This window comes from Telopea speciosissima, chromosome 3 (genome assembly GCF_018873765.1).
Source record: "Telopea speciosissima isolate NSW1024214 ecotype Mountain lineage chromosome 3, Tspe_v1, whole genome shotgun sequence".
Taxonomy (NCBI): Eukaryota; Viridiplantae; Streptophyta; class Magnoliopsida; order Proteales; family Proteaceae; genus Telopea; species Telopea speciosissima.
The window spans coordinates 2,211,946-2,227,556 of NC_057918.1; the positions used below are offsets into that span (position 1 = coordinate 2,211,946).

Here is a 15,611-nt window from a genome sequence, read left to right on the forward strand (position 1 = left end):
GGAGGGAATGAAACTGTACCTGACATATTAGCAAGAGGGTGGGTATTACTAGTGGGAAGAAGAGTTAAAAGTTGCTGAATCTGTTAGGCAGAGATGGTGGGAGCAATCGCAGATGCAAGAGGTGCGTTGGTTGCAGTAAGATTGGCAGCGTGAACATTGTTGTTGCGGGGCTTAGACTTAGTACCATCTCCATTGCGAGGCGTCCAATTGGGTGGGTAGCCATGTTGCTTGAAACAGCGAGAGTCAGAATGCCCGTCCATATCGCAATAGTTGCAATGATATCGGGGACGAGAACGACCTTTGGAATCACGGCTGGTGGAGGAGTGTTGGGCAGCCAAGGCAGCTTGATCGAGAGGAATGGGCCGAGCATCGTGAAGAGAGCGTTGGCGTTCCTCCTGCAGCAGTAAAGAATAGGCCTTGGCCATAGAGGGCAGTGGATCCATAAGGAGTATTTGACTCCGGACAGCAGAGAACGAGTCATTCAAACCTTGAAGGAAATCGATGAGAGCGTCAGTTTCAATGAAGCCATTGAGGCTTGTCATAGCGCCACAAGTGCAGGTGGGAAGAGTTCGATATGATGACAACTCGTCTCGATAGGCCTTCAAGGCTGTATAGTAAGCAGAGATCGAATCTGTTCCTTGACTGTGGTTATAGATGAAACGTCGTATCTCGAAGATACGAGGAGCATTTTGTTGAGAGAAGCGGTCACTAAGGTCGATCCAGACATCATGAGCGTTGGTGGTCCATAAAATACTGTTGGCAATAGAGGGAATTGTAGAGTGGATCAACCAAGATGTAACCATGGAGTTGCATCGACTCCAAGCAGACAAATCAGTGGAGTCATCAGCAGGTTTCTTGAGGGTGCCGTCAATGAAGCCAACCTTGTTCTTTGCTTGGAGAGCCATAGTAATGGCACGACTCCAAGTCGGAAAGTTGTCACCATTAAGAAGTTGGGTGACAAGAGGGGTGCCAGGGTGATCGCTATTATGCAGGTAATAGGGAGAAGTTGGGTCAGAGACGGAGGGGGTGGGTGGAGCCATAGAACAGTGAGAAAGAAGAAGGATCTCGTTAGGCTGATACCATGATAAAATAGAGATTCTATAAACTCCGATAATCTTTCCAATGATACTGAATGGGATAAATACACAAAGGTGGAGCAATTATCTCCATAATTAAATCCTAAAATAACTCAACGGACATGTACAATGAGTCAAGACCAATCTTATCTAATGAAGACAGCCCTACACTCCAATATATACAGCTGCGCTTCAATATAGACAGCTAACAAAACTTAAATTTGAATTTGATAACGTATCCTTAATAGGTGGCTTCTGAAGGAGAAGACAATGTAATCCAGGGTTAGACTGAAATGGAATCCGAGTAGCATTGGTGAACTCGGTGGCGGCCTTTTCATCACATTGATTACCATCGCCTGGAGTCCAAACCTTGCCTTTAAGAATGAGATCATTTCGAGCACGCCACAAATACCATGCAATGAAACAACAGAGGGTTAAAGTTTCATTCTTTAGTTTAGATCCTTGAACCCCTAGTGAATCCAGATAACTAAAGATGGTACAATGGTAATAGCAGTGACAGAAGAGAGACTGTTCCCATATGAATTTGGAGTTTGTGATAGACTAACATATATGGAGGCGTAATTTTCATTTTTAGGATTCTTTTGGAGTATTGAATCAATCGATACCACCTAATGTGTAAACGATGTATTGGTTGAATAAACAAAGGATAAATGATTTTGGGAGAGGGTTTCTTGAGAGGTAGGATTCCCCTGCACCAGCGCGGGACCAATGGGGGCATGCGCGGAAGCATCAATAGGGGTGGGTTTCCACCTTTCATGGGTGTGGGGCAATCATTTCATGCACCTCTATCTCTGGGTGCAGGGACTATGTTGCCTTTCAGGGTTCTTTTTTCCAATGATATTCAATATTGAATTGATTTTGACTTTTAGAATAGCAATAGTTAATAATTATTATATTAAAGTTGAATGTAAATTTAATGGTCTCAAAAGACACGGTTGTGTATATAATAAGGTGCATACATGTATATGGTTTCAAGCTTCATTGAATTATATATAATAACAAATAACCTATGAAAAAAAGAAAAAATAATAGTAAAGGAATGAATAATAGGGCAACCTAGGAACCACCTCCTTACCCCCCCCCCCCCCCCCCCCCCCAAAAAAAAAAGAAGGAACCACCTCCAATAATTTACTGAATATGATTTTATATTTTCTACAAAAAAAAATATATGTTTTTATATTTGGAGATATCCATAATCAAAATCTCAGGCAATGTTTGGTACTCATTTCCATTCTAAGAAAGCATATTCAAATGCATTTTTAATTGATAATAAGAACATTGCTTGGATACATGTTTTTATTAATATCCATTAATGATTGTAATCAGAATGCTTACATTTCTTTTCAGCATTTCATTTTTGTTTTTTTTTTTTTTTTTTTTTTTTTTGGGAAGTGCTAACATACTTTTTGTAGATCTTGGATCGGGCCAAAGACGTTTGTTTTCGGTCTTTTGAAAATGCTACTTTAATAGGATGGTTTAGATCTCTTGTACAGTTTACTAGTCGTACTAAAGTCCCATGTCTATTGGAACACTGTAATCAGTTGCCTTCTTTTTAATTATATTAATCACTATTTTCATTAAAAGAAATAAAAAAAAACACGTGAGAAGCGCATAGTTGACAAGGTACATAACTCCCTCAACCATGGAGTAGAATTCAGTTATACTGTCATACACGTCATAGATAACATCTTCCTAGCTAGAGAATCAGCTAACTTGTTGATTTCCTTAAAAATACATTGGAAATTAAATGAAAGAAATAAGTAGATAAATATAAGATGTCTCCAATCATAAACTGCACAGATAAAAGAATATTTGATGGAAGTGTGAATGATGTATGAATAGAGTTCTTATAGTCCATCTCCACCATAAGCCTCCTCTTTACGCAATCCTCTAGAGCCTCCAACAAAATACTTCGAGCGACCATTGCCTCACTCTGAAGCATAGAATAAAACCTGTTAGTTCAGACTTTGCAATACATAGCTGTTCAAGGTGATATATGATCAAAATCTATAATCCTCCTCATTGATGATCACTACTCCAAGATGCATCGATATTGAATTTCCGCATTGGTAAGTGAAGAAGAATCCAAACCTAGCCATCATTTGAAGAGGCACTAGAGTTGGCATTCATATTTATAGATCTAAATACAGGATGACCCTGAGCCTGAAAGAGCTCTAAATGAGCCTTTTGAGCAGCTTCTATAACCTCCATAGGTGACCAGCACTTTCCACAAACCCCGCTCTCCATAGATACCGTACAATACCACATCAGCCCACGGTCTTCCATCCTTGCTTTTTTTCAAACTGGTCGAAAGGAGACCTGCTCTGTATCCAAGATTGGATAGAAATATCACCTGAATTTCTCACATTGTATGGTAACGAGCTGTCAGACCATACTACCTGAGCAAAAGGATATGATACAAGATATGAAATGGAGTCTCCACTGTGCTGCCGCATCTCAAGAATGAAACATCAATTGGAATTTGTCATTGTGGCAACCCCTCTCTTGAAGCCACACCTGATGTGCATGCTCGCCAAAGCAAATTTCTTACTTTAGGTAAAGTATGACACTTCCAAATTCTCTTCCAAACTGATGATGAAGTACTATGCCACACACTAATATCAATACCAGCACCGACATCCTGAACTTCTTTTGTTTCCTTACCACCAAATATGATAGATCACACAAAGAAAACCAACTTACAATAGTGTCATATAGAATATTACTATTAAATATGTCCGAGATCCACTTCTATCTCTTTGTCAAAGAGAAAGATAACTCTAGGGACATGCCATAATTTCTAAGAATACTATCCCAAACCGATTTGGAAAAAGACTTGAAAAGAATAAATGACCAACGTTTTCCTTAAAACAAAGACAACAATTTGGAATTGACAAATTCCTTTGGAAAAAAAGAATTTGAGTGGGAAGAGAATTAATCTTAGTTCTCCAAATAGTGAAGGAATGTTTTGGGATTGACAATCATCTGTTTAATTTTATTATTTTTAATCTTTACTCTTATTACTTGTTCATCATATCTTTTTGCTTCATACACTAAAAGACATTCTTTAGAAACAATTGGTTCATCCAAAAGGTTACGATCATCCAATCAAAACCGATTTTTGGCCCCAACAGTTCATTGAATGGGTATAGAGTAGAGAAAAAATAGTCTATAAACAACTAATCAACCTTTATTTTAAATAGAGTAAGCTGACAACATGCTAGCAAACTCATTATTCATCGATTTCGTCAGCAAAGACTCTGTTTTTCTGAGAATTATAGAATAAATTAATTAATGAATGCATGAATAAATGAATGAATTACATCATATATCATGTTTCTATCACACCACTTCCGGTTTGAAATCTATATACAACTTTATGTTTCTCCTTCCCAATTCTTAGACCAGTGCAGAGCATGAAGATGTGGAAGGATCAAACAGGGCAGGAAGCAGGTACTTCCTTCCATTTGCACCATTGGCATTGTAGCTAGCACCAGTAGTTGAATCCACCAACAGCTCCCCTGCATAACCAGGGTAAGCCCCCTTCCCATAGATACCAGGGCAAGCTGAAGCTGCTTCCAATGGTGCCTCAGCAGAGCCTTGATAGAAACCATTTCCAAAAGGGTTGGTAGCAGTTGCAGCCAAGAGACTAGCCAGATTAATAACCATTCCATCCATGCCCACATCATTGTTTGGGGCAATCAATGGTGGGTTCTGAGGTCCATAGATGGGCTGGTGGAAGGGCCAAGCACATTGACCTGGGCACTGAGTCTCCGAGTTACCAACCCAGATGTAAGCGAACTTCGATTTCTTGCCTTGGGAACCATGGCTTCCGCATGTGTCCATACAGAAACCCTCGACGGTGACATCTGCGGCGGTCAGAACTACATTAACGGCATTTCTATGATCGCCTCTAGCTGCGAGCTGCACGATTTGGTTTCTGGTAAGGAACTTGCCCAATGAGTAGTTCTCGTCAAGGATTTGGTTACCCATTTGGAGAGAGAGCGAAGAGGGTTTCTTGTTCTTGGAACTGAGCTGGTAGTACTTGTCAGTGGTCTTCCACCATGTGAGAACAGAGGGTTGGGATTGGGTTTTCAATGAAGCTTGTGAGGATGAGAGGGAAGAGATGAAATCCGAGATAATGGCGCGTTGGGTAGGGTTGAAATTGCCGTACCAGATGAGATTGACAGATATTTTTCCTGAGAGAAGGGGACCCTTGTGGTATTGTAAGAGCATAGACTGCTCCTCCACCAATCCACTGAGTCTCCTCCCAGCATTGGAGAAATGTAAGAGGGAAACCACTAAGAGAACTTGGAAGGGTAATGTAGAAACAAAAGAGGCCATATTAGGGAACTTAGGAATTAAAGTGAAGAAAAGGAACTTGAGAAGAGCTCTGTAAGGTAGAGAGGCTGAGATTTCTTTTCTGTTCTTGTGGATCAAAGGATGAGAGATGGGAGGTTTTATAATAGTGTTGAGGAAGGAGATCTTTAATTGTTTGACAAAATGGGTCAATGAAGCTACGGAGAAGGAGGGATTTGTTCATTTGTATATATTTTAGTGTATGGTAGAGCTGTAGTGATAGATGAGGTGGGCCTTAACTCATTAACACTTCTTTCAAACGCGTTGTTTTGAAAGCAGAGTTATGACTTTATAGGGTTGGTTCGGTGGTTCACAGGATGTCGTCAAGGTGAGAGAGTAGGAGGAAGTCACCAAGTAAGTGGCCAACTGTCCCCACACATGTCTCTTGAAACATTAGAGTAAATATAAAAAAAAAAAAAAAGTAGAGTATAGAAAAATGGTCACAGGTCACTCAGTCTCTTCCAGGCTCCAGCTTATCTACAACTACAAGGGTTTAAATGACCAAGAAGTACCTAATGGTCAATGATCCATAATTCCATATGGCCAGCCATGTGCATCTAGGGATGTAAATGGATCGGATTCGGTTCGGAGAGTGTTATATCCGCATCCGCATTCGATTAACTTTCGGTCGAATTCGGACAGTGCTAAATGGATACGGACATGAATATGGATTGGATATTTTTTCCATTTACATGTAATATAGCTTTTCGAATAGCTATAGCTTATTCGTATCTACATCCGTTTAGTTTTCGGACGGATTCGAATAGTACTAAACGAATACGAACACGACTATGAAAATGGATTTTGATTATTCATTTACACCCCCTATATGCATCCACCTCTTTGTGAGTTTTGAGTAGAGCACCAAAAGGTGAGAGGCTTAGAAGAAAGTAAAGATACCGAAAATATGAATGGCCTCCTTATTTGAGGTGAAAAGGGTTGCGTTCTGTCTGGAAACGTACGGACTATCTCTGTAATACAAATTCGGTATGTGAAAATAGAATCTCTCTTGGTACGGTCTGGTATGATATTGATTTTTAAGACAAAATCGTCGATATGTATCGATACTGTACCAAATTTTCTATAACACACCGAACTTGTACCGAATCGAGGCTAAAGTATATAGCCAAAGTACCAACTTGCAAAATCAAAACCCTAAGTTTTATTCTTAATTTTGTTTCGAAACATGAAAGATATGTTTTTTAAATTTCCATTGAAATTCTTGTTAATCCTTCTCTTTTCTTATATCTCAATCTACAAATCTTTCAATTAGTGACCATTCTTCTCGCTATTGATATCCAATAAGAAGAACTTGGTTCAAACTACTGAATCATTTTTTTTTTTTTTTTTTTTGGTGAAAAGCAATTGTATTGCAGAGGAGGGCAAGAGGAGCTCAAGGCATCCTGATTGCAAGCATTACTTGCCACAAACAGATCCATCCTAGCTAGAGAGTGAGCAGCAACATTCACTTCTCTAGAGATACAAACAAAAGAAACAGAAGGGAATTGGGGGCCAAACCACCGGATGTCCTTCAAAATACCATCAATGGTGATAGGTGGGCTCGTCCTTGGGTAGCTCAGCAAGGAAATGAGTGTCGCGTTGTCTGACTCGATAATCAAACAAGCTCCTGAATCTATGGCATCAGTTCTGAGTAGGTATAAATTAGAACCACATGAGGCAAGTGTTCATGCTTTTTCATTTTCCATTCTTCTCAATTGTATCATCTTCTTCATCATCCTAGGTTGTGGGTGAAAGTGGGATGTTGGAATGGCTCAATCAAATCAATGCTCTTAAGAATTAATGGATTGTTTGATTTGATTTAGCCGTGCTAACATCATGTTTTGTATACCGAATAAAAACCTTTTTAATATCGAATACAAACTTTTTTTGACATTGAATCAAACCATACCGAGTCGGTACAATATCGGTATTATTAGAAATACAGTTTGTATCCGGTACGATATGGTTTCGGTATCTACTTTCTATCTTTTGTACCATACCAAATCCCGATATCATACTGACTATCACCCTTAGGCTTAACACACTTGAGCTAGGTAGGAGAGTCCGGGTTTTAAAAGGGTTAATAGGAAAGAAGATGAGGATAGTGCTATACCTCTACACGAGAAGATTGTGAAGCTTCAAGAGTGTTTGGATGACATGACACAGAATTAGAAATTTCTTCTAGAGTTAAGACTCTTGCCATATCCCTGGCCTTTTGCTATTTAATAAGAACCAAATATTAATTAAAAAAGGCATTTTAATTTTTTTCTTTATATATATATATATATATATTTTTTTTTTTTTTTGACGTAATTTTTGGGAAAATGTTTTCTATCCAAGAACGTAGCCTACGCCACTGCCCATGAGTCTATATCTCTCCTCCTCCTATGAAATGACATCTTTATCTCTATTGGGGGAGAAGAGAGATAGACACAGGGAGCACTGGCATAGGCCACACTCTTGGCCAGAAAGCATCATCTCAAGTAGGATTATTTTATAGAATCCTCCAATCACACTCCATCTACCTTAGGAGAGCTAAGCAAACTCAAACAAAATTATCTCCAAAAAAAAAGACAAATTAGGACGAGACTTTGCCATGAGCATGGGTCCTCACCTAAAGAAAAGGTGTTGGGACAATGTATTTTACATTAGGACCAAGTTTCCCTTCAGCCATGGTGAATGGGAATCCATTCACTGGGTGATGGAGGGAAACTTAGTCTTTACATTATGTTTTGGAGATTGTCTTCCTTCGGCGACGGTCAAGGGTGAATCCCTTGACCGAGGCATTTAGATGGTTTGTAGAGGCTATTATGGAAAAGTACAGGGGTATTATCAACCTTGTACAATAAGAAATGATGTAGAGAGGATTTATGAAGAATTTTTGGATCGGTTGGATTGGCTGAAGTCCACTCAATTAGGTCGAAAGTGCTAATTTGTCAGCACAACTTCCAAGGGCCTTAATTTTTTACTCGAGTAGAGTTATGGGAGTCATAACACTAATATCCAAACGGCAACCAATTCTTTATAGCTTAGTTAAGTAATGGGATTCATTGGACTATAGATTTGGGGTCAAATTCGCACGTTTAAGGGGTGATCCAAGCCTCCAAAGTTTTGTGTGTGATTTAGGGATACTAGTTTCCTATTTTATTTTTCTACTTTTTTTTGTTTCATGTTTTATTTCGCTTTTCTTTTCTTTGTAATCTGATCTTCTTATATAAAGGTCATTTAGGACAAAATAAAGGTATCTTGAAGTTTATGAATCAAACTGGTTTTATTTGCTCTTCTTCCCCATTAGAATTAGGATTTTCTTTACCTAGTGGATTTGAGGGTCGTTAGCACAAGAATGAAATATATCCCGCATACTTCCTACTTGGTCGGGGCAAATATTTATGACTCTATATGGGTGTACTTTTCCTACATCCATGGTGAAGGAAAACTTTCTCCTTATGTTTTAATGATCACTAAAATGTGTTTGAGTGATGAAAAAGTTTGTGTATGAGTGGTGAAAAAGCAATTTTGTGGAGGTATTTCGTTGTGCATCAAAGATGCGGAAAAAATCAAGCCAAGCAAGCAGAAGCAAATCAAGCAATTCACCGATCAATCGCAATGTGATATATCACGAAGACATTTATTGAGGCTTGCATCCTTAAAAGTGTTCCATAAACTCAGAGAACAAAAGAAGTATGAAATGTTAGAAGCATTCAATGGAAGATCAAGCTTCAAGAAAACGCTTCATAAATTGAAATGCCTAGGAAACAAGAATGGTGTTGTCATTATTTTCAACACTGTCAGAATCAACACACTCACATATTGGTAGTACAGTGCTCAATACAATCAGAAGTGTTGAGGTGTTAGTGAAGTGACAATGATATGTACATGGGTGTATAAATATATCACAAGGGTTATAGAGTTATTTGGCAATACTAACAATGTTAGTGAGGCTGAAAAGCAGTGATTTGACAAAAGGCACTGCATGGCAAATGTTATTGATGATGTGGCATGTGGTAGTTGGGGCAGTGCTGGAAATGGTGCTCAAGTGTCAATTTGTAGAGATATATAGAGTGTACATAGGTCTTGGAAGTGATTGGAGAGATTAGACAACAAGTTGGGAGAGCTGAAATGGTCAAGTAGTGATTTGGTAGTGATGTGACACTTTGATAGTGATACAGAGATGCTTATGTGGAAACATATGACACTTTAACAGTGATACAGAGAGGCTTATATGGAAACTTATCACGGTGTTATATAGTCATTGAAAGCATGTGGTAGCATTGGGTGAAAGCTCCACATAGTTTGAATAGAAAAATCATAGGTTCACGCAATGGTAGCATGTTTGGAGCTAATTTTGGAAGGTTTAAATGATAGATCTGGGCAAAGTCATCCACATAGAACTTATAGTTCTTCCAGTCTTCTGTCATCTCAAATGGAAGTGCATCATTTCATTATCGGACGAAGATGTAATGTGTTTTTCGTATCATTGCACAGAAACTGAGCAAATTGGGGAGAGTTTTGAAATTGGAGATGCATTCTGGAAGTTTTCCTGAGATTACAATATGTGAGTTAAGGTCCTTATCACGAGCTTGGTGGTGAAAACCACACTCAAAAATTCATTACAATGAAGAAAATCCATATAGAATAAGAGAAAGAATTAGAGAAAGCTCCCAAGAGCTTGAACCCAAGAATCCTCGAATCTTCTATGTTCTATTGTTGACTTCAAGTTTTCAAGAGAAACTCTATCTGATATTGTGCCTTCAAAGGAATACATCAAGGGTTTGAAGAAAGCTCAAGATATAAAAGGAATAGAAGAAAAGAAAAGGAAGAAAAAGAAAAAAGGTCTCCCATGCATGAAACTCCATCAAGTCATCATTTAAGCTTACGGTTTGCCTCCATTGAGCAATGTGCATGATGTGTGAGCTTTGAAGCAAACCTAGGAGGGTTTTTGCAAGAAAAAGAGGAAGAGGAAGGGGAAAAAATATAGAAACGAAGAAAGGAAAAGAAGAAGAAGAAAATAGAAGAGGAAGGAAGAAGAGAGGATTGCAAGATTGTGTTGGATACGTCTATCACCGGCAATTCTAAAAAGGGAAATTATCAGCCCCACCCCCTCACGTTTACCTATATTTTAAGGCACACCCACTAACTACCATAATATCAATGATTACCCATTTTTGAACGGTGTTAACCAACAAAATTATTTTGACCAAAATACCCCTCACACTAAAACATTAAAAAAACCTAGTCTAAATCATTTCTTAAACGTACACTGTACTCCCCTAAGAAAAAGAAGAAGAAGCCCTCTCTTCCTTCACTTCCCAAGCCCCCAAAACAACGCCGCCAGAACAAGCGTCACCGGAAACAATCACCACAACACCATTAACAACGGTAGCGACGGCGATGGCCACGAAGAAAAAAGTTGTTTTTCTAGTGAAAACCAGTACCCAGCCATTTCTTCCACCCCGAAGTTGTGGCAAACTTCAAATATTGGCAATGGGGGTCGGTCCTCTCTGATCCGGGTATGCGCTTGCAATGCAGGTCGGTGGCAGAAGATTGACGAAGGTCAGTCACGGGAAGAATGGTACGACGAACAAAATAAAAAACAGGGGTGGGAATTCATATTATAGACCGATACAATCAAATAAAATTAAACAGAAACCATAGGAATTGCAACAGCAGAAACGTTGAGGTTCAATCGTGGTTATCCAATGTAGGTGGTGCAGCAACAATGAAGAAGTCAGAGGGTTTCCCTGAGCTCCCCAGGTTGGTACCGTGATGAAGAATTAATGTTACCCCTTCCACAGTCGTCAAAATCGAATGGTTCGAATCACTTATTCCCTAGGATGAACTGAGCTGCCGTGGATCCTGAAACTATTTTCATCGATTGTACCGTGGCTGTTTCTTCCTACAGTTGGGGTTACAAGGATACATCGAAGGTGAGGAAATCGAATAGAAGAAAGACCGGGGGGGGGGGGGGGAAGAATGTGTTATAGATTCATATGGCCACAGAAACACCACAGTAATGGTGTAATAGCTGGAAAATATAGAAGAGAATAGAAAAGGAAGAATGGAAATGTGATTTTAGCAACAGTAGAATGTAAATGGTAGGTTAGTAATGGGTTCAGTTATAATGGGTAGGGGTTTTGATCGGTGGGTTTTGGAAGACTAGTGGAGGATGAGAGAAATAAGCTTTTGGTTGGGAGAAAAATAGAGAAGAAAATGTTTGGTTAATGGATTAGAAGGTGGAGATGGTGGGACGACTAGGTTAGGTTTTCTTTTGGAAAGGCAGAAGGTAGAGGTGGAATGGTTCAGTGATGATGGAATAAGAATTTAAGTATGAAAATCGGAAAAATGAAAGAGGGTAGAGATGAAGACGATAGGTTGCAGTGGATGTTCTCCAATGTTGTTAGCTGAATGTGAGGAAGAAGAAGGGTTTGTGGGGGTTTTAATTGAAAGGGTAGATTAGATACTTCACCAAGTAAGAAGGGCAGAATTGTCTTTTAAAAAATATTATATAAGCTGACATCACCACTTAACACCTCTTAACTAACGGTAGGGGGTCTATGTGGAATTAGTTTGGTAAAGCAGGGGGTGGCGCTGATAATATGATAGTTAGTGGGTGTGCCTTAAACTATAGGCAAACGTCAGGGAGTGGTGCTGATAATTTCTCTTCTAAAAATTGTGGGATTACTCTGGTTAAGGTAATCCACTATTGCATTTCTTTATTTAGTTGTATTTTACATGTATGCCAGGTGTTGGTAAAAATACCCATATAAATTGAAATGTATATAATAAGATGCATACACTTATTAGATTAAAGTTGAATACAAAATTAATGGTTTCAAAACTCGCTTCCATGTATATAATAAGATGAATACACCTCTATGGGTTTCAAACTTCATGAATTCTTTGCCCCCCCCCCCCAAAAAAAAAAATTCATGAATTATGGAAAAAGGCTGGCACACTAGATGTATCGTAAGCTAATGCCATTATGTCTACTCCTAAATTAGCTGTAATATGGTCTTTGAGTTCTTGTTTATAGAGACAGAGGAGGGGTTCATGTGAGAATTATATAGTTGCAATAAAACGACTAAATTCATTTTTTATTGCTTTACAGCGTGGGGTGAGTATTTGTATTTTTTTTAAATAGAAGATAGATTTTATTAACTAGAGAAAGCCTGGGAGAAACTCACAGATCCTCTACGGCGCAGCTGCCTGTAGCGGCCTGTGCGATGCAGACTAGGCTACTCGCACAATGACCCGCATACCCCCGCTTGGTCAAAGCATTTGGGCAAGGATAAGGCGGTCTTTGCGCACGCGATTCAGTCTGCATCGCTCAGACCGCTACGGGCAACGCACCGTAGATGATCTGGATCCTGGCTGAAATTGGGGTTGGCAATAGTTGGACTAAAGAGAAGCAAAGGCAGTGCCCACTGTATTATATAAATTATTTTACTGTCAATGCTACAAAGAACCAAAAGACGCGTTGTGGGGTAAAAAGGCTCATGATATTCTTTGATGGGTTTTCTAAATTAAGTTGTGGGGAAGGTAGGTATCAACATAAATAATAAAAAAAAGAGAAAATTACTTGGACAGCCCCTGTACTATGGCCATTTTGCTTATGATTACCAACGTTTGAAATAATTGCTTGACGCCCCCTGAAACCTGACGGTGTTAGTCTATTGTTAGTATTTAAATGAAAATGTTTATTTTACCCTTATTACCTATTCAATAGAATGCAGTAAAATTAAAATTACCAAATTACCCTTCTTTCTTCTTCTTCTTCTTACAGAGAACTCAGAATAAACAACTCCCCCCATTTGAAGCAAGAATCTGTTAAAATAGTCAAATAGTTAAAGATGGAGTGAGGCAGTGGGGGTTTTCATGATGTCTGAACTAACTACAATGGTGTATTCGTCGTTCGCCGGTGACCGGACTGTGGTGGATTTGTCAATCCGTGGTCAAACTAGAGCTTTAGAAAGAAGAGGAAAGGAGAGACTAGGAATCAGAGAGGACTGATTTACAACTCTGGGGGATTTGGAGATTTTGATTTCAGTATCTCATTAGATTTCTGTTTTGAATTGGGAGAGGGGAGGTAGAGGTCGAGGGGTACAGGTGCAAGAGGCAGAGGTCTGAGGGTTCACGGTGCAGAGCAGTAGGGGGTGTGAGTGGGCTTTCCGGCCAGGGTGCTCATAGCAGGGAGGGAGCACAGTAGGTGGCGGGGAGGGGGTGCTGCAGGGAGTGGGGGAGATAGAGTGGAGGAGGGGAGGGAGAAAGCGAGGACCCCCTAATCGCCGACTATGGATCACACTTTTAAAGAGTAAAGAAATCCATTTTAATCCATGTAGGACATCTTATTCCCTACCACCGACTTTGTAAGATTGTAACCTTATAAAACCCCAAGCATTCATTAGATGTTGAAGCTACGTACAGCAGAATCAGATGGTGTACTTCACGAAAGATTGATATCAACAATTCAACATTCTCCGATCCACAGTAGATGAACGATTCAAAATTGCATCAAGGAAGAAAAATAAATTTCCTACTAAAATACCTGAAAACAGTCGAAGTACAAGGAATCGAATCGTATAAATCTCAAAGTAAAAAAAGACAATCCGTTAGTCTCCGAGTAGTTTAGATGGAATAGTAGAAAATAGATTCAGAGACGTACGAGATCTTCAAATCGTTTATCGGTAGAACGATCTAAGCATGAATGCGAGGAAAGAGACAAGGAAAGCAGCGGCGACCGATGCGGAGACAACACCGAGTTCGGCACCAGAAGTAGAACTTAGAGTTGGAGCATCAGCAGTGATAGCATCTCCAATGAAGGAGAAGACGGCGAGGACGACCGCCATAAGAGCCACGAATGAAGCTTTTCTCTTTGATTCCGATTCGACCTTTCGGGCTTAATCTTCAAAGATGCCCTAATGGTTTTTGAAATTTTTTTTTTGGCTGCAGGAGGAAGAAGGGGAAGAAGAAGAAGAAAGAGAAGGGGGGCAAATATGTCACTTCACTACACCTTAAGGGTAGTTTAGGCATTTACAAAATATTTAACCCATGATAATGGTAACTGACTAACGAACAAGGCTACTTGAAAGAAATGGTAAACTGCAGGGGGTGTTCAAATAATTGTTTCAAACATTGGGGAGACTAAGTAATTAGGCCATAGTACAGGAGGTGTCCAAGTAACTTTCTCTAAAAAAAAAACACAAAGAAGTACAGCAATTACAGATTAACGATAGTCGTGCTTTCATGGACCCAAAAATTGACCAATGTGGCCGTCTTGCATTTTTTTTTTGGGAAAATTACATGATTAGTTACTTTTGGGTTTTCATTTACAAAACTATCCACCCTATGTTTGAGTTAACAAAAATAGACAAAAACAAGTTTAGTTTTACAAAACTGGACAAAATAGTATCTCTCCCTCCTACACTTACTTTTTTAGATATTTTTACCCCTGTCATTGCCTTCTCGCCCAGGCATCCTCCATTCCCTGCAACCCTACCCTTGTCCTAGCCAACGCCAATATTCTCTGCTACCCCAAGTAACAGAGGAAAAAAAAATAGATTTTTTCATAGGGAAACTGCCGAAGAAGGAAGGAGAGTCACTGTTTTGTCTAGTTTTGTAAAACTAAACTTGTTTTTGTTTATTTTTGTTAACTCAAACATAGGGTGGACAGTTTTGTAAATGAAAACCCAAAAGTAGCTAATCATGTAATTTTCCCTTTCTTTTTGGGGGTGGGGGGGAGATGTTCTCTGCACAGCAGCGCACAAGGCGCTGGCTGCACCCAGACACAAGGGATGGGTGAGGTAGTCATTTCAACTATTCAAAGGCCGGAGTGTCATTTCACCCACCCCATTTGTCTGGGTGCAGGCTGCGCCCCTTGTATAGTGAACATTTCCCCCCTTTTTGTTATTGATAATAGTAGCCGTCCTGCACCCCAACGGCCAAATCCACACACTTCCTAAGACAGTTAATCGAGGGCCTAAACGGCTAACCTTAAAAAATTGCAAAAAAATATATTAATCTGTTGAGAGAGAAGCAACGGTAGTTGATTCCGATTTCCGGTCATGATTCCAAACTTTTAAGCCTTGATAAAGTTACAATGGAGAGAAGCAACGAAGGAAGACAGTGCTTCACTCTATTGTGTGTGTAGGTGTTTAA

The 15,611-nt window shown here is 39.5% G+C and overlaps 2 protein-coding genes across 2 annotated transcripts; both read right to left on the minus strand.

Annotated features, from left to right (window-relative positions):
• Window positions 1-83: 83 nt before the first annotated feature.
• On the minus strand, window positions 84-1,040 carry LOC122653903. Its single transcript, XM_043847860.1, has one exon. The coding sequence runs from the start codon at window positions 1,038-1,040 to the stop codon at window positions 84-86; it is 957 nt and encodes a 318-aa protein (XP_043703795.1).
• Window positions 1,041-4,473: 3,433 nt separating this feature from the next.
• On the minus strand, window positions 4,474-5,507 carry LOC122656944 (protein PHOSPHATE-INDUCED 1-like). Its single transcript, XM_043851649.1, has one exon. It carries the CDS (start codon window positions 5,439-5,441, stop codon window positions 4,497-4,499), a length of 945 nt encoding a protein of 314 aa, XP_043707584.1. The 5' UTR covers window positions 5,442-5,507; the 3' UTR covers window positions 4,474-4,496.
• Window positions 5,508-15,611: the final 10,104 nt, after the last annotated feature.

Coding starts and splice junctions, on each gene's coding strand:
- LOC122653903 (XM_043847860.1), bottom strand. CDS start 1,040: ATGGCTCCACCCACCCCCTCCGTCTCTGACCCAACTTCTCCCTATTAC.
- LOC122656944 (XM_043851649.1), bottom strand. CDS start 5,441: ATGGCCTCTTTTGTTTCTACATTACCCTTCCAAGTTCTCTTAGTGGTT.